The sequence below is a fragment of the Lemur catta genome, chromosome 7, assembly GCF_020740605.2.
Source record: "Lemur catta isolate mLemCat1 chromosome 7, mLemCat1.pri, whole genome shotgun sequence".
Taxonomy (NCBI): Eukaryota; Metazoa; Chordata; class Mammalia; order Primates; family Lemuridae; genus Lemur; species Lemur catta.
Window position 1 is genome coordinate 22,096,542 of NC_059134.1, and position 23,430 is coordinate 22,119,971.

A 23,430-nucleotide genomic window follows, 5' to 3' on the forward strand; every position below is an offset into this window, starting at 1 on the left:
TTGTTCCTTCCTTCCTTCCTTCCTTCTTTCCTTCCTTCTTGACAGGGTCTTGCTCTGTCACCCAGGCTGGAGTGCAGTGGCACAATCATAACTCACTGCAGCCTTGAACTCTTAGGCTCAAGTGATCCTCCTGCCTCAGTCTGCTGAGTAGCTGGGAATACAGGTAAGTACTACCACATATGGCTAATTTTTAAATTTTTTGTAGAGATGGGGTCTTGCTAAGTTGCCCAGGCTGGTCTTCAACTCCTGGGCTCAAGCAATCCTCCCACCTCAGCCTCCGTAAGTGCTGGGATAACAGGTGTGTGCCACTGTTCCCAGCCGGTTTTTATTTCTAAGAGCCCTATTTGACTCTTCTAAAAACGCCTGTCATTTTTGCTTGATTATCAAAATATCTATTTTTAACAGAAAATAACAAGTGTTGGTGAGGAGGTAGAGAAATTGGAACTCTTGTGTCCTGTTGATGGGAATGTGAAACTATGCAGTCTCTACGGAAAACAAATGGCAGTTCCTCAAAAAATTAAAAGTAGAATTAGCATATGATCCAGCAATTCCACTCTGGGCATATACCCCAAAGAATTGAAAGCAGCGTCTCAAAGAGATACTTGTACACCTGTGTTCATAGCAGCATTATTCACAATAGCCAAAAGATAGCGGTAACCCAAATGTCCTTCAACGGATGAATGAACAAAATGTGGTATAAACAAGGGAGTATTATTCAGCCTTACAAAGGAAGGAAATTCTGACACATACTACAACAGGGATGAAACTTGAAGATACTATGCACAAAAAGACAAATACTGTACAATTCCACTTACATGAGGTATCTAGAGTAATCTAATTTATAGAGACAGAAAGCAGAATGGTGGTTGCCAGATACTGGGGGAAGGGAGAAATAGGGGGTCATTGTTTAATGGGTACAGAGTTTCAGTTTTACGAGGTAAAAACAGTTCTGGAGATGGTGGTGTTGTAAATGTACATAATACCACTGAATCGTACATTTAAAAGTGGTTACGATGGTAAATTTTATGTTGTGTGTATTTCACCACAATTAAAAATAATGTTAAAATGTGGAAATAGTATCCATTTTTATTTCTTTAAGTGTTTTGTAAATTATGATATTGGAGGCCCTCTAGTGTGGTAGTTTATAATATGAACTCTGTGTTCAGAATGCTCATGTTCAACTTACCAGTCTGTAACCTCAGGCAAGGTACGTAAGCTCATCGCAGACAAGAATAATACTATCTCATAGGTTTCTGTGAGTGTGCAATGACTCAGTACATGAAACACAACAGTGTCTGGTGCATACAGATACTCTATCTGTAAAATATTAGTTATTATTATAATTATCTGATCATTCTAACATCTGAAGTCATTGGGGTTTTAAATTAGCTGGTTTTGATGATTCCACTTATGGTGTTTTTCTTTTTTAAACATTCTCTGATCTTTGATTACGAACTTATTTTCAGAGGATCTTTAGGAATCTACAGGCTCTAAATCTGGGATATTTTCCTCCAGATGACCTGCCTCCCAAGACCACATTTGGCCCCTTCAGTTGTCTCTGCCTCATGTGGGGGTCCCAGGTTCAGCTCCCCTCCCTCCCTGCAGTCGGTCCACGTCTAGTTCTGATCTCAGCCTTCATGTAGGTCTTGACCCAAGATTTTAGGTTACTGCTGCCAGCACCACCTTAGTTTCAGTTCACAGTTCTGATGGTTTTGCTTTATGTTATTTTATTTTTTCATTATTATTTTTTGGCCTTTGAGAATTTTCATTATTTCTTAAGAACCTAGTAAGGCATGAACAAGCATATTTTAGAACCTAGTAAGGCATGAACAAGTATATTTTATCTAGGATCTGACTCAACTGTAACAAGAGGGTCCTCAGAAAACCTGAGCCTCCATGTAGCTACCAGAGAAGTCCATGGGGCTTAATTCTTCAACCATTTTGAATGCAGGGATTTATTCATGCTTATTTCTTCAGAACCCAGCTTGGGGACTGCCTCATGCCTAACAGGTGACACTTTGTTTTTTTTTTAAGAGGTGGGAGTCTCTCTGTCACCCAGGCTGGCGTGCAGTGGCACGATTATAGCTCACTGCAGCCTCGAACTCCTAGGCTCAAGCGATCCTTTCACTTTAGCTTCCCCAGTAGTTGGGACTACAGGTGTGCACCACCATGCCTAATTTTTCCTAGAGATGGGGAGTTGTCTCGCTATACTTCCCAGGCTGGTCTTGAACTCCTGGCCTCAAGCGAACCTCCCAAAGTGCTGGGATTACAGGCTTGAGCCACTGCATCTGGCCCCTCTCTCCCTCTTTTTTTTAATGAATGAAAGAAATCACACTGAGGGCTCTCCAGGAAGAAGTTAGGATTTAGAGGTGCAATACCTCCTTCCAGCCACTTGGGGAGCCCTGATTGAATGTCAACCTTGACTGACTCAATCATCTCCCTCCGGAATCACAGGTCATTCCTGGCTCACAGCTGATATCACAGGCAGGGAGGGACAGAGGGCGCAGAGAGAGGCCCTGTGTGGGAATGAGACCTGCTCACTCTGGCTCCCCCAGTCTGCAGCTCACTGTGACCGCCACTCAGTAGATCTGGTTTCCATGTTTCCTCTTCCTCCTGCCTCTATTTTGAGACACAATTGCCTCCCTTGGACTTGTTTCTCCCCAGGCCAAAGAATAAAGGTTCAATGGTCTGAGCTCAGTTCTTATCAAGCAGCCCAGCCAGCCTATGCCAAAGATTTCACATACCTGTTTAATGACAGCAGCCAAAGAGGTAATAATAATAACAGGAGGTAACAGTAGTGGCCTACAGTGGGACCGAGCATTTTACGTTACAACTGGTTTCTTGCTCTGGTGGGCTTGGGGATGGGTGGAGAAGGAGAGGGCTGGCTCAGACCCTTTCCTCCTCCACTCCAGTCCTTGGTGATCTGAGCTCTCACGAGAGAGACTACTTCCACTCAGTAGAGTGGGAAAGTTCCTTCTTGGCTTAGCGATGCCTCCGAGATCTCAGCCCACAGGCTGGCTCATTCAGTGGGCTGCCTCTCTCCCTGGAATGCTGGGAGCACCAGGGGGTGGCTGGCCTGGGGCTGCCGACTTCCTTGGGTGCCTCTGGGCTGTGGGGATCTCTTACAGGAAGGGAGACCCTTTACTGCTCCAAGAAATTCTGAGGTGTGGGTGGAGACGTGTGCCCAAGGGGGCCGTTGGTCTGTGTCTGACTTCAGGGGGTCCCTAGGCGGGCAGGGCACAGGGGACACAGCCCCCAGCACTGCAGAGGGGCAGCAGCATCACAGCTCAGCCTGGAATAAAAGAGACCCATGAAGAGAAAGTCAGATGATTTGAAACTGGCAAAGTAGTGACATGTACAAAATTAGTCTTCTTTTCCTGAAGCTCTTTGCTTCTCTCCCTACGCTCTAGGGGCCAGGAAGTCTCATAAGCCTCTCTACCCTTTTCCTTATCTGAATCTTCTCTCTGGAAAGGATCTCAGAGTCTCATTCTGCCAGAAAATAAAGCTTGGTGTGTTCCATGCCCTAAGCTATTTGCATTTAACTGGAATCTCTGACCTGACTAATTTCAGCCTTAATGGTGAAATCTCAGGCTGTTGCTTGCTGGGCGTGAAAAGTATTTGGGATGTAAAGGGGTGTCAGAGCCATTTAGATCAAACCTAAGGATGATTTGGTACCCCCAGGGTACAGGAAGGGAGGGAGGGGACAATGGGTAGGGCCAACTCATGCTTACCTTCCGGACACTGTAGATCCAGTTGAGATAGGCTGTGACCTTGGTGTACACTCCTGGGGTGTTTGGGCTCCCGCAGCCGTAGCCCCAGCTAACAATGCCCACCACCTGCCACTGGTCAGACTGGTACATCAGGGGCCCTCCACTGTCACCCTGTGAGAGGCCAGAATAGGGGCTGCTGGGAGGGCAGGCCAGGGGCTGGGCTTCTCCTTCCTCCCCTCCTTGAACTGGCCCACCTGTGTCCCAGTGCGCTCCTGGGCTCCCTGCTGCTCCTGCACCCTGGAATGCTCTTCCTTCTGGGGAAAATGGTCTGTTTGGGGTCAAGGAAGTTGTGGGTGTGCTGTTAGCCCTCTCCCAGAGACTCACAACTCACACTAGCAGATTGAGGGCTCTGAGGGGTGCAGTAAGGAAGCCTGGTTGTCTTTGTTTAACCTAGTAGTTCCCAAATTTATTTAACCACATGTGGAATACCTATTTTGTGTGAGGTACTGTCCTAAGCAATTGGGATTCAACTAATGGAAACAAAAACAAAAACACCCCAAAGATCCCTACCGTCAGGAAGCTTAGAATCAAATGGGGTGAGAGAGAGACAGCAAACAAGCAGGTAACAAAATAACAAGAAAAAGGTAGTGAAAAGTACACTTATTTGGGGTCTTTACTGGCTCTTATAGGTCCTGGGGCTTCCTCCCTCTGAACCCAATAACACGATAGCCTACCTGCCTGTTTATGCATCCTACCACCTCCACCGTGAGCTCTCTGAGGGCTGACACTGTCCCCAAAGCCCTCCATGTTTGGGCAGGGCACACAAGAGATGACTAAGACATACCTCTTGCACGAACTAACTTAGTGAATGAAAATAGGGGTGAGAGCAGGGTTGGGGGTTCTAATGAAAATGGCTGAGGAGATCCTCTGACTATGCGGGGGAGTGAGCAGGCACAGGGATTGCTAAGCTGTCCTGAAGGCCAGTGAGGGTAGGGTGGGGAGACATAAACCATGGTCCATCCAGCATGAGGGAGTTTTTTCCTAGTGCAGTGCAGCAGTTTGGGGACAGTCACAGAGAAAACAGACCTGGGGTCCAGCCCTCAAAGGGCTTATAATCCTGTAGATCATGAGAAGTAAAGGTGTGTGAGGAGGGTGAGTAATGTCATCTTCGTGTATGAAGTAGACATTTGAAATCTTTCTGCTTGTCTACATCCGTCCATCTGTTTTTTCTTTTTAAAGAGATGGGGCTATCACTCAGGCTGGAATGCAGTGGTGTGATCATAGCTCACTGTAACTTTGAACTCCTGGCCTCAAACAATCCTCCTGCCTCGGTCTCCTGAATAGCTGGGACTGCAGGTGTGTGCCACCATACCCAGCCCCCATCCATTCTTATATCTTTATCTGACTGTATTCTTTCCTTCCCTCCCTCTCGCTCTTCCTCCCGTCATCACACATTGAGTGCCTGCCATATGCAAGACTACACGTTGGGCATTCAGCCTCTGGGTCTTCTCGTCTCTCTAGGACCTACATCCCTATTCATAGAATTTCTCATGATCCTTAGAGGTCCCACCTGGCAGGTGTCCACGCCCCCTTCCGGGCTGCCCGCACACAGCATCTTCTCAGTGACTTCCCCCTGGTACGCATCCTCTGCATTGCACGTTGTGCTGTCAATGACCTGGACTGATGCCTGCATCAGTACGTCAGACATCTTCCCTGGGAGGTTGAAAACATACTTACATTCCCATTCTTGCCTCGAACTCCCCAGCTTAGGTTACTTCTCTGCATCACCAAACCACTTTGCTTTTTGCCTGGCACCTTGGCGCCTGGTCCTCCAGGATGGGTTTTTCCGAAGGATGGTCCTCCTTCCCATCACCTCTGGGAGAGCTGCTCCCTCAAACAAGGACATCTCCTGCCCTGTGGTCCTGAGCCCAGAACTTACCTCCATACTCTTCCGTATTGCCCCATCCGACGATCCAGAGTGGGGAGGCTGGAGCGAGCTCCTCATCAAAGAAGGGCAGGCAGATGGGCCTGACTGTGCCTGCCAGGAGCAGAGAGGAAGAGGGAGATCCTGTATTAATCATGTTTTTTATTTTCTGTATTTTATGATGGTTTGTGATCGTAGGGATCTTGCTGGTCTGGGAGAGACTGGATTAGCTAATTCCTGCAGCTAACTTGTATGTGAGCATGCCTTTAATATGCAAACCAACCAATCCAAAGCTCACACCCCCAACCACCTTCTTTACCTAACTCTCACACACCAAGCCAATATTTTCCCTGCTCTAAATCACTCCAGGACCAGGTACCAGACCACTAGAGACCAACCTCCATAGCTTAGAGAATTCCTCACACTATCCAATCCCACGCTTGCTCAAACTTGCCCGCCTTACCTTGTCGAGGCCTTCCCATGGAAACCACAGCAGTGACTCCGAGCCACACTTTCCCCTCCCGCCTGCCCCAGGTGATTCCCCACGTGGCACTGTGTGGCCTGGCGAGGTATGTCCCTTTCCCTCAAGAACTTTAAATAATAAACTCTTCTCTCAAAGGTCTGTTGCCTTACCATACCTGATTAAAACAAATCCCAGGCACAAATCTCGAAACAGACTTGGGGTTCAGGAGAGCCCGGCAGCTAAGTCCCCTGAAAGGGTTCATACCAGAGTATCTATAACACCTGTTCTGTAGGATGCTGGGAGAAGTGGCATAAAAAAAGGATTTTGTGGCTAAATAATTTAGAAAATGTGGGTTAAACACAATTAAACAGATTCTTTTTAAAAACGTCTTATACATTTAAAAAACAAATGTGCTCCAAGAAGGGAGCTCTAGTATGAAAATGTTCCCCCCTCAAAATTTATTTGACAATGGAATGTTCTCTTCCCTAAGGGACCAATGTCCTGTGGAAACCACAGTGGGAAATGCTGATTGAAATCCTATTCAATCTATGCACGGGGCATCTAACAGCTGTTCAAAGATTCTGTGGGCTGCCTTAGGAGTACGGAGTTCTCTGTCCCCGGAGGAGAGCAGCCAGGCGCACAATGACCCCTTGGCAGGGATACCATGCAGGCTCCTGGACATGGGTCAAGGGTGAGAAATGAACTGGAGGATCTTTTCAAAAGGTCCTGTGCAACTCCAAGTTTGGATTACGATTCTCACTTGGGGGGCTCCAAATAGAGAAAACAGACCTTGGAAGGATCTCCAACAGGGGAGGGTGTGGGGTGTTAGCTGACAGCTCAACGGGGCCTCATGGCATTGGTGATGTTAGGCTGATGTAATAGTCAGAAACAAATGGGTGAGCTGAGGTCTTAAGAGGAGAAATGATGTGCCAAGGGCACTCAGTGAGCTAGTGGCGGAGTGGGAGTGAAACCTGACGTAAGGGGCTCAGGTGACCCTCAGGCTGTGCTCCCAGGTACCACGTATCACCTGAGAACGTGAGTGGGGACTGCAGCTTTACAAGGGCGATGTCCTTCTCTTTGGGGTACATGGGGTTGACCTCAATGACGACGATCTTGGCCACAGACAGGGAGCGGGAGCTGCTCAGTCTGTCTGAGCCAGCCCTCACCTTCCAGTTGGGCACATCGAGATACTTCCTGCGGGCAGAGACAGCTGGGTTCAGTCCTGAGCCAAGCATGAGGAGGCTTTGCCAAAGGCGGGGTCCCCGGGGCCCTGGGATTGGGGTGCTGCATGTCGCTGCCCCAGGAGGTATATGGTGGAAAAGAGGCAGTCTGAAGACTCACCTACCAGAAGCCAAATTCTCAAGGGAGATTTGATTCTTTCTCCTCAGTGAAACCTGCCCAAGGAAACTTCCAGGAGGGCTGGGACCCCAGAGCCATCTTTCCAATGCCTGGGCTCTGGGGTCCCAGCACTCTCTGCTTCAACCCTTTGCGTTGTCTGTGTTACTCACTTGGTACTTATGTTGTGGTCAGTTACATTTTGTGCTTGTCTTTCTCCCCATGCCAGACACAGCTTAGTGTGTAGGGGTGTCTTCCAAGCAAGGGATTTACAGCTCTTGCCAGACTTTTAAAACAAGGTTAAGAACCACTGGCCTAGACCATGAACTCTTTGAAGGCAGTGATGGGGTCTAATGCACTTGGGCACGTATCTGGTGCTTGGTACCTGGGTAGATGCTCATTAGATGGTGAATGAATGAATGAATAAAAGTGAAGAGCGCCTGGGAGTGGCCCTTCCTAGGGGTTTGGCCAGGCCTTTCTCTGCTGGACTGATAGGGAATCTATACTTTTCAATTTTTTTAAGTTTCTGGACATAATGCATGAGTGGCCATGACTCTAGATCCTGGAACCACTTCCTGGAAGACTGGCAAAAAGAGAGTGAGTTCTCAGGACTCCAGGCAGAGCAGAAGAGCTTTTGTGGAGTGAACAACGTGGGAGTGGGGTGAGGACACCTGGTAGCTGACGGGCTCCCACTGGGAAGAGGTCATGCTTGGCTTGATGTCCAGCACCCTCTGCTCAGACCCCCAGTGCCTAACAAAGGGCATCACGGCCAGTGTCTCACTGGGGTGGCCACACTCTGGCAGTGGTCTCCAGGGCAGAGTGAGGAGGGGGTAGGTGTCAGGAGACAGGGCCCCAAGCTCTGCCCCTTCCCGGCCCCCCTCCCGCCCCCATGGGCCTTACCTGAAGCAGTGGGCCGCCGTGAGGACCCAGTGGGCGTCCAGGATGCTCCCCCCGCAGATGTGCTGTTTGTTGTATTGGATGCTGACCTGCCAGGGCCAAGAATCCACAGAGGCCTCCACCCCGCCTACCACCCGGGGAGTCTTCAGGTTCTTCCCACAGGCTGGACTCAGTGGAAGGAGGGAGAAAGCAGCAAGTCAAGCTCTGCGGGATGGGGCCGCTTCCCCTTGGGGTCTAACATCCACCCCGAGCACAGCCCCTATGGCTGGGGCGGGAAGGTGGAGGAGGACCAGGCCATTTTTGAATTATTCATGGGAAGATATTGAGTGTCCTAGACCACTGGCTTTTCCCAAATTTCCCTCTCCTTACTCCTTTTTTCTTCTTCTTTTTTTTTTTTTTTGGTTTTGGATATGTTTAGGAGTTTAGACTGTGAACATGGGCGTGTCTTTTGTGCTGGGAATTCATGACCTTCTAACCAAACAGTGACACAAAATTACAAAAGCCCTGCCCAGGGGGAGTGTCCCCAGCCACTCCCCCTGAGTAACAATAAAGAGACGCCCACAAGCTCCTTGCAGCTCCCTAAAAGTCATTCTGTTTTTGATCAAGGAAGCTGCCCCTTTCTGAAATGCTCTCTCTTTTCCTGTTTATCTATATCATTCATTAATTCAACAAATCTGTGCCGAGCACCTACCGTGTCTCCGGGCAGTACTGGGTGCAGGGAGAGAGTGGTGGGCAAGACAGAAAGACAGACGTGGTCCCTCCACGCTGGCACCTACAGGCTCAGTTTTCAGTGTTTAGTCTGGGCACAGCCTCAGGCTGCCAAATCCCTGGGGGTTTTCCGCTCTGGAATTTTCATAGCCTGCCAGGGTGTTGGCCAGCTTTCTGATGAGGTTGTGCTCAGGCCTTGTCTTCTCTGTGAGACAGAGACTCCTCAAGGGAGGACCTGTCACTCAGCTGCTTTGTGCCTTCAGGGCTACTCTGTGCAGCACCTCAGATGATGTGGCTGTTCGTTAGTCATTTATTCATCCTTTGACGTGTCAGATCCCACACACTAGGTGTTGTGGGGAGGGGTCACATGATAATGACTAAAAGTCTTAACATCCAACAGGGAAGCATATACCCTGCCACACTGTGCAGGCAGTGATGCGACCTTCTTCCTCTTCTCTTGGGCTTTGCAATTTCTGGCCACCCTTCCAGGCCCGGCTTAGTGCTTCTCCATGGAGCTGGGGGGATGAGCCCGGCCACAGTGCTAGTTTTCCCTTCTTACCTGCTCTGCTAGAGCTAGGAGGGTCCCCTGAGGCAGATGGACTAAAAGTTGGGAAAATGGACCTCAGAGAGGTCAGGTGAATTACTCAAGGTCACACTAGAAGTGAATGGGATGGGTGCCCAGGTCTTCTGACCCCTGTCCAGCTCTCTCTGCAGCACGTCAATGGTGACTGCCACTCGGTCTGGCACTTCCCACATATTGTCTTGCATCTCTCTCTTACTCAGTGGAGGACAGTGGCCAGCTCTTTTACACGTCTGGTATTTTCTTCTCCCAACTGGCATCTGACAGAGTTAGACACATTCTAGCTGTTCGATGAATGTTTGCTCAAGTGAATGTGGATAATCTGATCTTGGATACCAGAGCTGATGTGACAAAGGAGGTTGGTTACATGTGCCCTGACCAGGGGTGGGAAGGGCTGGAGGCCCAGTTCCGCCCTTTCCCGATTTACCCCTCTCTCTCAGGTCCCCGCTTAGGTCGTGGGCTGTGTGCAGATGGGAGAAGGGAGTTCTTAACATCAACCATGAGAAGGAGCATTGACCCACAAGCCCAAGGACTGAAGTAGTAAGATTGGACCAAAACAGAGCGAAACTTGGAGTCTGAGATTTGGGGAAAAGGATGAAGGCCTTCCTCCCCACACGTTGCTGGCCCAGGCCCCGAACACTCCGAGCTGGGGCACACTCACCCAGGCAGTGCAGGGAAACCAGGGAGCCTGAGATACAGGGTCTGGAAGAGACACAAAGGGACCTGTGGTTTCAGCTCCTCTCTTGGCTGAGTGAGTGACCCAGGCCTTCTAGTACTGGTAATTCAAGTCCCCTCCCAATACCTGGGAAATCTGGAACCTGCATAATGCGGACTGTCTAGAAACAGCACATGTACTTCAATTAGATTTGATTCAACATCCTCACTGTTGAGCACCTACTACGTGCTGGGCCTTGCCTGCCTCCAAGCCTAACCCTGGCTTCTGGCAGCCTGAAAGGGAAGGGAGAAGAGCCTGGAACAGAGTTTGCTGTACTGATGACTTTCCGAATGCAAGAAGAAGGTATTTCTATGGGATTCTAGGCTAACGATCATTCTGCTACCAACCCTGTCCTTTTCAAGATTTATTCAAGCAGCCCTCAGCAATAACCCTGAATGCTAAGAAGCCAGAATCTTCTCTGAGCCACTGTACTGCAGTATGACAGATTTCATCAAGATGCTGTGCTCTATCACGTGGTGAGGCATATGAGTAGGCCACCAATGGGCCATGGAGTCCCTTCCCTGGAGCATTGGGCAGGTAGAGAGGTCTTACTCTGGCTTGGGTAAGTGGTGGGGAAGGACAAGTGACCTTTGGAATCTTGCTTATTGGAAAATTTATTAGGAAACCTAAGGCACTAGCAAAAAACACTTGGTTTTACTGTTCAGATTGATGGAAAGGTCACTTTATCCATCCCTCTGCCTTAGGGTAGGACAGCACACTTTGTCCAGCTGTCCATTGTATTTAAAAAATCAACACAGAAAACCTATCAGAGATGTGATTCTATAGCTCTTGGCATTTAATGATCTGCCTGGCTAAGAGTTCTTCCAGTAGTCTGACTTACATCCCTCTTGCTGCTAGTCTGTTCAGGGTGAGCTGGCTGCAGCCCTAAGAGCAGACTCCATGTGCTAGCCTTCTGCAGGCCAGATGATGTCCTCTTACTTACCTACTTGAGTTCTGCACCTGAAGCTCCTGGCTGTTTTCTGTGATGTCAACAACATTCAGCTCCTGGTCTGGGCCAATCGCCACAGCATTGAAAGCAGGTTTGCTGCTCATATCAGGAGGGAGAGAGAGTTGTGAGCTGGGGCAGGAGGTTAGAACAAGATGGTAGGAGTAGTCCCTACTCCCAGGAGAGAGGATGGTGGAGAGCGGCAGGGCAGTAGAGGTGGTCTTGTTCAGAGAGGGTGGGGCCCGCTTTGCTATACAATAAGGAGCATTCCCTTGGCACCCCAGGACTCAGCCCTAGACTCAGTGCTGACGTGGCCTTGCTTTCTCAGGCAGGGACTCCTTGTCCTGAACCCAGAGCTCTGGAGAAATGCTAGGGATCCCCCTTTCAAACTCCCAGTTCTATCCCTATTTTGAATGTCCCAGCAGTCTCTTCTGGTTCATAGCAGGGAGAACAAAGAGGCACAGGGACCTAGGGTAGCTCCCTTTTCACCTTGGAGGAGATGTGGATATTCAGTTTTCCAAACAAGGCATCTGGTCCGACTTTGATAGTGGGGTTACACTTATGGCCTCCTTGCAGATAGGACAAGACTAGATCAGTCCTCGTATGAATCCAGACAAACATTTCTCTCCCTTGGATCACCCTCCCTCTTTTTCTCTGCTAACCTGTGCTTGCCTTCTTTCAAACTTTGAGTTTAAGTCTTCCCTCCTCCAGGAAGCCTTCCCTGATTAAGCTCATCTCTCTGATTATTCCTTTACTAAATTTGCCTCTTCCAAATCTTTTCCTTCTTCCCCAACCATGCTAGTACATGCTAGTACAAGCTCTGCATGGAGGGTTGGGTCAATCCATGGCATTGGCTGAATGGCACATTCTCAGGCAGGAATGCTGGCATTACTGGGGTGGATCCAGGTCCTGGACCCAGGAGGATCAGAGTCTGTTTTAAGAGCCCTCAAGAACTAAATTCTTGTCCTAGCTCTGACATTAGTTTGATGTGTGACATTGAGCAGGTCACATTCCTTCTTTGGGTCTCTTCAAGCCTCAGTTTCCTCCTCTGTAAAATGATGGGTGGACCAGATGATCCCTAGGGTCCACCCCACTTTGGTTTTGCGATCCTAGAACAAGAAGGGCATCCAGTCCAGGGGGAGGAAAGAAAGTAGAGAAATCTGAGACCCAGAAGAGGGATAAGGTGGAAACAGGCATTGCCAGGAAAGTTAACCACTGTTCACCAATTACATCCTGGTGAAGGATTCTGATGAACTTTGATTTTGTAGAGGACTGGAGCCAGGTGGTTTGGTGCCTTAGTGAGCTCTGCAAGGACAGAAATTCCAGGAGCCTACCACCTTAAGAACTCCTGGAGACACCCAGGTTTCATAATCAAGCCTCAGCCTGCAGCACTAGGTACAGCTGATGCAGCAGTTGACTGGACTACAGTGGGGAGGAGGGGCTGGCTGCAGTGGGGCTGGGCTGGGGTGGCCGTAGGAGAGGAGGACAGCAGGTGCGGGGTGTGCCTTCTCCAGCTCTTTTTAAAATGAAGGTGGCAGGGTGTCCTTCCTAGACAGTGCTAGAAGTTGCACCCCATGGAGGGTCGAGAGCAGCAGAAGCTTGATAAGCAGAGCAGGAGGGCAAATAGGTCTGATCGATTTGTAATGGCTTCCTGGAGCATTTATTGAAAAAGGACCTTGAGGCTGCGTTAGGGATTACTGGGAGAGAGGTCTGTGATTGATTGGTGATGCCTGCCTAGTAGTTATTGTTTTTGCCTCATCTCTGGGTCCAGTTTCTTAGAACCCTGAAGAAGTTTGGGGCCTGCCAGGGATAGGTCATCCCACTCTGCAACTGAATGCAGGTTCTTTTCCATCCTCTCCGGTTAGGCTCTCTGAGGGACTAGCTGTCTTATCTCCCTTTCCTTTATAGATGAAGCTCCACGAGAAGAGAGCATTACCCCACCTGGAGAAAGAGGCACTAGAACTTCTGATGCCCAGGAATTAGGGGTCTTAGGCACAAATTCTAGCCCTCTACCTCCCAGCACCTACCCAAGCAAGTTACTTGCCTTCTCTGAGTCTATTTATAAAGTAGGTATAATATTAATAACTACCTTTTTGGTTGTCTGCCAAGATCAAATGAATATAAATATCCATAATGCTAATTACTCTTATTATAATTATACACCTTTTCATCCACTCCAGATTTGGAACTGCGTTTGAAATTTGCTGAGAGAGCTGGGCTTGCTGATGATGGGGCCCCAACGAAATCAGCCTCCCTTAAACTAAACTGTAACCCACGGGACTTTCGATAAGTAAATTAGGCTTTGTTTTACTGGAAAGGAACAACTGCAAAGTCAGGATGAAGGAGTGAGGATTGAGGATAAAGGCAAGGAGAGGACCGCATAGAAGCTAGAACTCTGTGTATGTGTGTATGCGTATTGGAGGGGACCTCATACATATTTTCACTGGCACCCCATAATCATCCTATGAAATTATTTTCCCTAATTAACTTATTTTCTTTTTAGAGACAGGGACTTGCTCTATTATTCAGGCTGGAGTACAGTGACATGATCATATATCACAGCAGCCTCAAACTCCTGGGCTCAAGCGATCCTCCCGCCTCAGCCTCGAGAGCAGCTGGGACTACAGGCGTGCGCCACCATGCCTTGCTCCCTAAGTAACTCTTGAGGAAACTGAGGCTGCAGAAATTTAACTTCATGTTGCTTGTAAGTGAAAGCACTGGGATCCAAAAGTTCTGCCTGGCTCCAATGCCTGTAGTTTTAGGAAAGAAGGAGGAAGGGAGGAAGGAAAGGAGAAAGAGGAGGAAAGAAGGAGGAAGAAAGGACAGAAGAGGTCGCAGGGGTAAGGTGATAGCCTCCAGAGGCTTGGGCTGGGTACCTGCTGTAGCCCATCTGCCTACAGGCTGTCTGGGCCAGAGCTTCTGTGAACCTGTCGAAACAAGCAGAGGACCAGTTCCCTGTGGCCCGGTCCAGCACCTGCAGGGTGGATCGGTCCTTGGAGAGGCGAACTGGGAGGACAAGAACCTGGGTCAGCTGGAGGGTGGGGTGCATCTGGCCCAGCCCCTGCAGAACTCACCATGACCCCAGCCCCAGCTTCCCCCACCCAGAACTGGGGGCACCACAGAGCACCAACACTTTCAACATCAAGGGAAGTTCCTTCCTTTGGCTTTGTCTGTTTGAGCCTTGTTTTGACGGTATCTAGGGTGACCAAATGTTCTAGGGTCAATCTCCATTTTGACCTGTTGCCCTGGCACAATGAATAATAGCGCCCCCTTTTGTCTTACAGATATCAGTCTTGCTGATGAAGGACATGGTCACCTAACCACGGTCCACATGACTTGCCCCACCTGGGGAAACTTCTCAGGGAGGGAACCTAGGTCCTTCTCCATGTAAAGTCAGAGGGGAGGGGGCATGAGAAGTGCCACTGCCAGTAGATGCCCACAGGCATTTGACTTCTGATAATGAAAGAGCAAAATACACAGGAAGTCATTCAGCCCTGCCCCTCGAAATCCCCATCACCCATCTCCTGGGCTATCTTTTTCTCTTCAGAGCCGAAGTACCAAGTGGATCAGGCTGGGCTAGCCCAGTCCAAGAAAGAACATGGTGTTTATGCTCAAAACACCTCATATTCTCTGCAGGACCTGGCTCGGCCCTGTTACATAGCATGTTACAATAAGCACGAATGAACAGCTGGTTAAATGGCTGTTTGGTCTCTTTTCTACACTCCTTGAAATAGATCTCAAAGAAAGGAGGAACTCCCCAAGATCATCCAGTCTAGCCCTCTGCCTCAAATCCACCCAGGCACAGCAGGGATTGGGGCAGCTCAGTTATACCTTCCTGTCCCCTCTGGCCACATTTGATCATCAGATAGTTACTGCTTGCTGTGTGTTAAGGACTGGGATCTAAAGGTGACCAGGCATGGTCCTTCCTGACCGCAAGAACCTTGTACAACAGGGTTAGAAACTGACAAGCGAGTTGACACGTGCTCTAGGGTGCACCACGGGGCCTGCGTGGGCTTCCTGCTGTGGCCACTTCTCTTGTCCCTCAGCCCCCGGACTCACCAGACACTTTAGGCCCTTCAGGGATGTTCTTGACACAGAGCTTCTCGTCCTCCCCCGAGGCACAGTCTGGCTCCCCGTTACACATCTGCACCCTTGGGATGAAGCGGAGGGGCTGCCCACAGAAGAAGTAATATTTCTCCAGAATCTCCTTGACTGGAAGGCAAGTGCAGGGAGGGGGCAGAGAGGGCTGAGAGTCAAGCAGGCAGCCCAGGGCAGGGAGAGGCTGTGCTTTCCTGAAGATAGTGCTGGGCTTGGAGACGGGCAGGTGTGGGATCCAGGCCCTGTTCTGCCACTTGGCAGTAGGTAGATTCGGTCCTGAGCCTCCGGGTCCTTTCTGTAAAGTGGGGGTAATAACGCCGGTCCCATGCCTGCGAGACGGCTGAGGAGTCAAGAGAGATAACGTGTGTGGGAGAAATTTAGAAACAGGCCCTACCGGCCTCTTACCCCCAACTGGTGGTCAGTGCCCTCTAGGAACAGAGGAGGAGACAGAACAGGGGACCTGAAGTCCAAAGACCCAATTCTGAGTCCTGGCTCTGGCACCTACTGTGCAATCACTTCCCCTTCCCAGTCCTCAGTTTGCTCATCTGTACAATGGGATGATAATACCTGCCTCACAGGGCTGTTGACAACATGTAGTGAGCTGATAGTTGTGACAGTGTCTCATAATTATCAAGCATAGTTCTAGAGTGTGGCGCTTTTATCTGGATGAAAACCCCATTAGGAGTTGGTGCTTTGTTTTGTTTTTCTGCCTGCTATCTTTAGATTCTGCCAGCTGCCTTCAAATTCTGTTGCAGCTTTGCCATCTCGGGCTGGTAGGGACGCAGTGAGTGTTTTTAAGCCCGAGAACAGATACTTCAGAACTTCTCCTTGGTGAAGACTCACAGCTGAGCACCACTGGCAGGAAGGAACTCCTCCTTCTTAATTGAACACCTCTTGGCCTGACGTTCCCCGCTCTAATCCCACATCACCCCTGGCTGGTCCTAAGAGTGGTGGCAGTAAATGTAATGATGGTCCCCACTTGTCACTGTGTTGGGAGCTTTCCCTACATTTCCTCATGCAATCCTGACAACAGCCTTAGGAGACAGATGTCATTATTAACTCGCTTTACAAATGGGGAAACTGAGAATTAGAGTCAGGATTCATTTCTGAAGGGCACATGATGCTTATATGGTACAGCAGGATCTGTCTAACTCCCCAAAGGAGCTCAAGGTATGATCTGCCGACTCCCATACTCCTGGTTTGAGTGAAGCAAGGAAGAAGGAGCAGGTCAGATATTACCTAGATATTTGGAGTTTTGTTTGTGATCAGGAGCCAGGGTAAGGCAGAGTCACCCCATCCACTTGGGACAAAGCTGGGAGACAGTGTCACCAGTTGAGACCCCAAAGACAAAGGTTGAGGGGCCTAGCCCAGGAGGGAGGATTGTGTCACCACCTCTGATTACAGAATCTGGGGGGCTCAGGGCATGGAGGCCATGCAGGGCTGTCTGGGACAGGGAGCACCCAGCTCTAAATTATGCTTTAGTGCCTGCCTAGCTTTCTCTGGGTGAATTTGGCCCCGTCTCTCTCCACTGTGGCAGGGCATATGCTCAGAGAAAGCAAGCTCACTTTAATATGAGTCTGAATAACACAGGATGGCAAGTCTGCTGCTGCTGCAAAACCACCGGCACGCTGGGCAAGCCAAGGTCAAGAAGAAATGATTTGGGGTGTGACCTGCAGCTCACACTGTCCAGGGCTCTCAGGGATTTGAGTGGCATTTGTGTTGTGGATCTGCATTTCCACTGCCATGAGATGGAGACGGACCTGCTCAATCAGGGGACAGGGGTCCTGTCTCAGCCCTGTCCTTGACTGCCACATCTCCTCCCTGAGCCTCAGACCTTGTGCAGAGTGAAGGGTTGGATCAGAATCTCTCTGAGCGTCCTCCGACGAGGCAGTGGCTCCTGCCGGTGGAAATGCCACCACAGTTGCAAGAGCAAGCTCCTGACAGCCCTGTCCCAGTTAGCAAATGCGTGTGCTGGGTCACATCTCTGCATGCTGCCTGATGACACATTCTTTTGCAAAACCTGTTTTTTGTCCAGATGCTTTACATACATTATCTCATTGGTGAAAGTGCTCTGAGGGAGGCAGGACATTTTACAGGTGAGGAGACTGAGGGTAAGAGAGGTCAAAGGACTTACTCAAGGTCACCCCAGCAGCAAGTAGCAGAGCCAGGATCCGTCCCAGGTGTCCTGATTCCTACTCTGGTGCCCTGTGCCCTACTCCCTGCTGTGAAAGCTGTGGTCAGGAGCCCACTGTGACTGTGGGGTGAATAAAGACAATGACTCAGCCACAGGAGATAGGAGCCAAGGGGACCCACAGCACTGCTCATTCAGTTTAATCTTTACTGCAGATGAGGGCCTGAGGCAGAGTGACCTGCTCACAATCACACTGGGTCTGGGGCACTGGCCACGATGAAGAGTGGCTGAAGGTGGCGAGGTGTGCGTCTGCCTGGGTGGTCTGTGCGTCTGCCTGGGTGGTCTGGTGCCTCCCCTCTCTCCCTGCCCATAGCAGAAACGTCCCCTGTTCCTCCAGTCAGTGGGGCCTCTCAGATCCTCTCAGCTGTCAATCGGCAGAAGACGGGAAGGAGGCAGGGGGCGTGGCTGCCCCTGCAAACTGCTGCGTGGGTTTGTAACATATGCCACTGTGCGCATCTGGGGTAGAAGCCATCTGGGACAGGTGGGGGCTGAGTTCATCTCCCTCTTTCGCTCTTAGAAGAAAGCTCCCTTCAAACCAGGGGGTGGATACATGTGGATATGTGTTTTTTTTCCTGCAAAGCTTTATGCCTATGACTGTGGGGTGGGAGGGTGAGAGTGGGGGTGGAGGCTGCCACTTGCTGAGGGGGTAAAGGTCAGGGGGGGCTGCCAATGCCCCCCACTGAGGGGGCAAGGGCGGGGGGCATTGCATTTACTTAGGGGATGAAAGTTGGATAGGGGCTGTCACTTACTGAGGACAGCCACAATGACGATGGCCATGAGGCCCACCAGTGTCGCGATGATGGGGATCCCCACCTTCTTGAAGGTCTCCAGACGGGTACGGGGTTTGCGCAGGCAGGCGGCATCTGCAAGGAGACATGAGGCAGGGGGAAGAGCACGCCGTCAGCACTTGGGGACTCCCTGGCCATGGCCCACAGCCTCCCACCCTCTGGCCTGTGGCAGGAATGCCTTGGGGACAGATTTAGTTCATGCTGGGGAGGTTATTCCTGCAGATGAGGCTCAGCTCCATCAGCACATGTTCTCCCCGCCTTCTCTCACTCACCAGTCTTTCACAAGCACCCCTCAAAGGAGCTGCCAGCCCAGGCCACCTCCCCTTTGTCCTGCCTGAGCCTGTTCTGGGGGGTTGCCCCCTGTCCTGCCCTGGGAGAGGTCCGACCCCCTCAGGCACACACTTCAGCATGCACCCATTCACCATTCTGTCACTTCTCCTTTTCTTAACCTCCTGACTTCTCTTTTCATTAAACTATAAGCTCCAGGAGGACAGGGGCCTCCAGTGCTTTGTAGAAGCTTAAATACTTGTGAACGAATGAATGCACCCAACAGCCCCACCTCCACTTCAATCCCAAGAACAGCGAGTTCCCAGCAAAGTTCTTGTCTTTAAGGAGATCACAGTCGGAGGGAGGAGGCAACAGGGACACAGACGGCAGTTCCTCCAGGTGGAAGAGGATGCGAGCTATAATGGAGACGGCGTCAGAAGTGAACTGGCAAGAGCTTCCTCAGGATGTAGCACTTATGGAAGCTTGTGATCAGATAGGTTTTAAAAAAAAAAGGATGTAACGCTTAAATGCAGGTAAAGGTATGTGGGGGGCGCCGGCCCAGCTCAGGGAAGGGAGGGAGGGAGCCAGAGCGGCCGGAGTGGCCGAATGCCGGGGAGCAAAGCACGCGGGGAGGCCGGGCCGGGGGAGCCCGTCTGTGGAGACTCCCCAGCACCTCGCTACGGAGCCTGGATTTTATCCTGAAGGCAGTGAGGGGCCTTCGGACGTTTTCACGCAGCGCAGAGACAGGATCAAATTAATTTTAGAAAGGTGAATCTTTCATCAGCGAGGACATGGATTGGAACAAAGAGTCTGGGGTTAGGGAGACCAGACAGGAGCCCCTCGCCGCCTAAAACAGAGGTAATAATGACCACGCTGTCCATCGCTCGTGGTTATCCCGGGGATGGGACATGGGAGAGGGTTTGAAAGGTTAAATTCTCGGTAAGTATCAGAAGTAGGTTCTCCGCAGTCCCCACTCCTTGTGGGCAATAAGCTGAGGCGGTGCCATGGGGACTTCTCTGCAGGGAGAGCTGGGCAGGAACTGTGGTGACACTTGGCAACCCTGGGGAGAAACAGGCCGGCTCTTCTGTCCCTCGTCTGCACTTGGATTTCTCCCTCCCCTCCTCCCAGTCTGTCATCATTGTCACCTGAGTGAGCCCTTCCTTGACCTCCCTATTTAAAATGAAATCTTCCAACGCTTCCCATCCTCTTTCCTTGCTTTCTTTTTTTCCAAAGCGCTCGTGATCTCTAACATCCTCTATATTTTATGTAGTTTGTATATTTTCTGTCTCCTCCCACCCCTGCCTGAATGAAGGCTCCATGAAGATAGGACTTTTTGTCTGTTTTGTTCACAGCTGAGTCCCTGGTGCCTAGGACAGTGCCTGGCCCCTAGCAGGCAATCAATCACTATTTGCTGAAGGAACAAATGAATTGCTCTTGCCTCCGTCCTCTTAAGCGCATCCCTTCCATCTTTCTTGCAGATCTCATTTTATTGTGCCTCGAATGATGGTTAGTCACGTGTCTGTCTCTATTCCTTTCCTCAGCGCTTCAAAAGCAGAGAATGGCATCCTGCCATAGACTGGTGCTCAATAAATGCTGATATTAATGAATCTGTTGATAAGGGAAAGCTTAGGAAACTTAGCATTTCCCCCAAAGAGAGTTTTAACCTCGGACGCAGAGGCCAGGCACTGGGAATGTGGACTGGAAGTGGTATTGCCTGTAAACTATTAGGACCTGGCACAAAATGGTTTATCAATAATGTTAGCTTCTATTGCTTTTAAAGTTTCAGCAGCTAGTGTTCAGAATTGTACTCTTCCCTGGGGCCACGGCTGTGGTGACATTTTGTTCATTCATGCATGATTTATTTATTGAGCACCTACCTCGGAGGACACGAGATTGATTTGTTTTCTTGGGGAGTGAGTGACCTATTGGGAGCCCTGAGTCCGTGTGTCCAGGGCCCAATGGCTCTGCCTCCCGGAAATTCTCAGGGAGGATCTGCTTCCCCCATCAGGAGGCGAAGGATTTTCATACTTAGTTTAAGTGAAGGAACCCACTGAGCTCTGCACGGCCTCCCTGCCTGCATTGTTCCTGCCTCCAGCCTGTCCTCCCCCTCCCCCTAGACAGAGCTTCCTGAAGGTTGCCTTCTTTTTTTTTTTTTTGAGACAGAGTCTCACTGTGTTGCCTAGGCTAGAGTGCCGTGGCTCACAGCAACCTCAAACTCCTGGGCTCAAGCAATCCTCCTGCCTCAGCCTCCCTAGTAGCTGGGACTGCAGGCATGCGCCACCATGCCCGGCTCATATTTTCTATATATATTTTTAGTTGTCCATATAATTTCTTTCTATTTTTAGTAGAGACGGGGTCTCGTTCTTGCTCAGGCTGGTCTCGAACTCCTGAGCTCCAACGATCTGCCCGCCTCGGCCACCCAGAGTGCTAGGATTACAGGTGTGAGCCACCGCGCCCGGCCTAGGTTGCCTTCTTCCTGTCACTTCCTGCTCAAGAGCCTACAAGGGCTTCCCATGACTCCTACATCTGGACTGCACTGTCCTCTAGGTTTTCAAAGCCAGGGTAATTTGGCCACGCTCTTAGCCAAATGGACTTGCATCGTGAGTCCTCCCCAAGCCCCAGCTCTGCGTAGGCAGGTTCCCTTCCTGGTCCTCCAACAACCCGTATTAGTTCTTACCTCTGAGTCTGAAGAGCTCTGGCTCTTCCCTCCACCACCGACACCCTCATTGCTGCTCCCCGTTTTGTGACAGCTTTCTCATCCAGGGCCTGACCCATGGCACTAACCCTGCCCACGTGAGCAGCACTGATGTTTCCCTCCCGAGCACCTTTTACGCCAGGCATTGGTGGCAAATTCAGCTTGTTTTCTGGTTCAGTAGTTCTCAGGCTTACTCAGGTGGTGGAGCACTGGGAACTCTGGTGTTCTCTGGGGACACCATGGCCTATTGATGTATTAAATTCCAAAGTGCAAAGTCTGCACCATTTTACTTGTCCAACATTACCTCACCTGTGATCATTATTAACTAATGACCCTGAACTGGGAAATAAATAAGCTGTCAAAGTAAGCGGGTTTGGCCATTTTCTTATTGATGTGTTCATATTAATTTTTCCTTGCTCATTTGTTTTGCTGATCCAGCCAGCTATCAGGAGTGGATATCAATGGTTTAAGAAAATGTAATAGAAGGAAAAAAACCCTGAAATTTGGGATCATTCTATTTATTAACTTATTTTTTTCTTGTATATCAGGCAAACACTGCTATTTTCTTTTCTCCCAGTTAAAATGCCTTTGTCTGGCTTGTTCCTTGGCAGCATGGTCAGACCATGAACTCCATGAGGGCAGGGACTTTGGCTGTCTTATTTACTGTGATAGCCCAGCATCGAGCCCAGGGCCTGGCACATGGCAGGCACTTACAGTCTGATTGAATGAATACAAGAATGAGTAACTGAATAAGTGAACTGGAGAATCATTGCTCTTGGAGTTTTAGGATTGTTGGTTCTGTTTCCCTAGAGACCAGGCCTCCTGCTTCTAGAATGAATCCTAGGACTTGCAGTTCCCTAATATGTTTGTTGAATGATGGGTGGATGAGTGTGGGTGGGTGTCGCCCACAGCACTTAGCACTTGGTGGTGTTGGCGAGGGCCAGGCAAGAGTGGCTTAGGACCTACTTGGTAACTGAAACTCAGAGGCTGAGGTGGACAAAGGAAAGCAGGACCTGTGCTTACCATGGCTGTTCAGGGGTTGATCACTGCCGGGCTCCTGGAATTGAAGGAGAAACAGTCAATGAGCTGAGCAAGGGGACCTCTCTGGCTGGGGCTGGCAGCCCAGGGGAGGTTCTCGGTTCTTGCCTGCATTCCCTTTTCCTTGCTGAATCTCAGTTGGGAGGCTCTGTGATAGCCACATAATTGGTTCAAAATGAAAACTTTAGGTTTTGGCACCTATTTGACCTGGTTCAACTAGTTTATTAATTATAACAACTAGTTAGCAATTGTAGAAACAACTGGTTGCTGGGTGGTTGTGTGTATTGCTGAATTCCTCAAGATGATGCTGCTTTACTGTCTGTTTTTGACAAAAATTTGTCTATTTTTATAGATATTATATTTCTATAAAAATTTGGACACTTCACAAAAGAGGATACCCAAGGAGCTAAATGAGTACCAAAAGATGACTAATATCATTTCTCACCAGGCAAATGCAAATTCAAACCACAATGAAATATCTCTACATAAACACCAGAATGGCTAAAATTAAAAAGACTGACAATACAAAGTGTTGATAAGGATATGAAGCAACTAGAACTCTCACACATTGTTGGTGGGAGTGTAAATTGGTACAAATATTTTGGAAAATGGTTTGGCTAAATCTACTAATGTTAAACATGTGACTATTCTATGATTCTATGGCTCAGCAGTTCTTCCCCAGGATATAGCCTAGTGAAAGAAGTGCACACGCCTAGCAAACAACTTGTATGTGAATGGTCATAGTCACTTCATTCATAATAGCTAAGCATTGGAAAAACCCAAATGTCAATCACTGGTGGAGTAGATAAATAAATTGTGGTATATTCATATAATGGAATATAATTCAGCAATAGACAAGAGTAAGCTAGTGCTAGATACAATGTCAGGGATGAATTTTGTAGATATGATGAAGGAAACAAACCAGATACCAAAATGTACACCTCTGTATGATTCCATTTATATACTGTTTGAAAGGTAAAATTAGTCTATAGCGATAGGGGCCAGAACAGTGGTTACCACTAGGGAGGTTGGGCAGTTATTGAAAGGGGCACAACAGAGCCTTCTGGAATGCTGG

General features: G+C 49.5%; 1 protein-coding gene across 5 annotated transcripts in view; it reads right to left on the minus strand.

Annotated features, from left to right (window-relative positions):
- Positions 1-2,730: 2,730 nt before the first annotated feature.
- The window catches only part of TMPRSS4 (transmembrane serine protease 4), a 35,173-nt gene continuing 14,473 nt past the window's right edge, over positions 2,731-23,430 (minus strand). Inside the window, exons 2-14 of one of the 5 annotated variants that reach the window (XM_045556381.1) lie at positions 22,341-22,374; positions 18,317-18,430; positions 15,338-15,490; positions 14,155-14,284; positions 11,276-11,377; positions 10,279-10,319; positions 8,333-8,492; positions 7,125-7,291; positions 5,650-5,748; positions 5,281-5,423; positions 3,965-4,021; positions 3,732-3,881; positions 2,731-3,292 (exon numbers count right to left, since the gene is read on the minus strand). In XM_045556381.1, the coding sequence (XP_045412337.1) occupies positions 3,281-3,292; positions 3,732-3,881; positions 3,965-4,021; positions 5,281-5,423; positions 5,650-5,748; positions 7,125-7,291; positions 8,333-8,492; positions 10,279-10,319; positions 11,276-11,377; positions 14,155-14,284; positions 15,338-15,490; positions 18,317-18,430; positions 22,341-22,374 (1,362 nt within the window). In that variant the 3' untranslated portion in view covers positions 2,731-3,280. Of the gene's footprint in view, positions 3,293-3,731; positions 3,882-3,964; positions 4,039-5,280; positions 5,424-5,649; positions 5,749-7,124; positions 7,292-8,332; positions 8,493-10,278; positions 10,320-11,275; positions 11,378-14,154; positions 14,285-15,337; positions 15,491-18,316; positions 18,431-21,447; positions 21,500-22,340; positions 22,375-23,430 lie in introns of those variants that run through there. The other 4 variants (XM_045556380.1, XM_045556382.1, XM_045556383.1 and 1 more) reach the window with 4 other exon arrangements.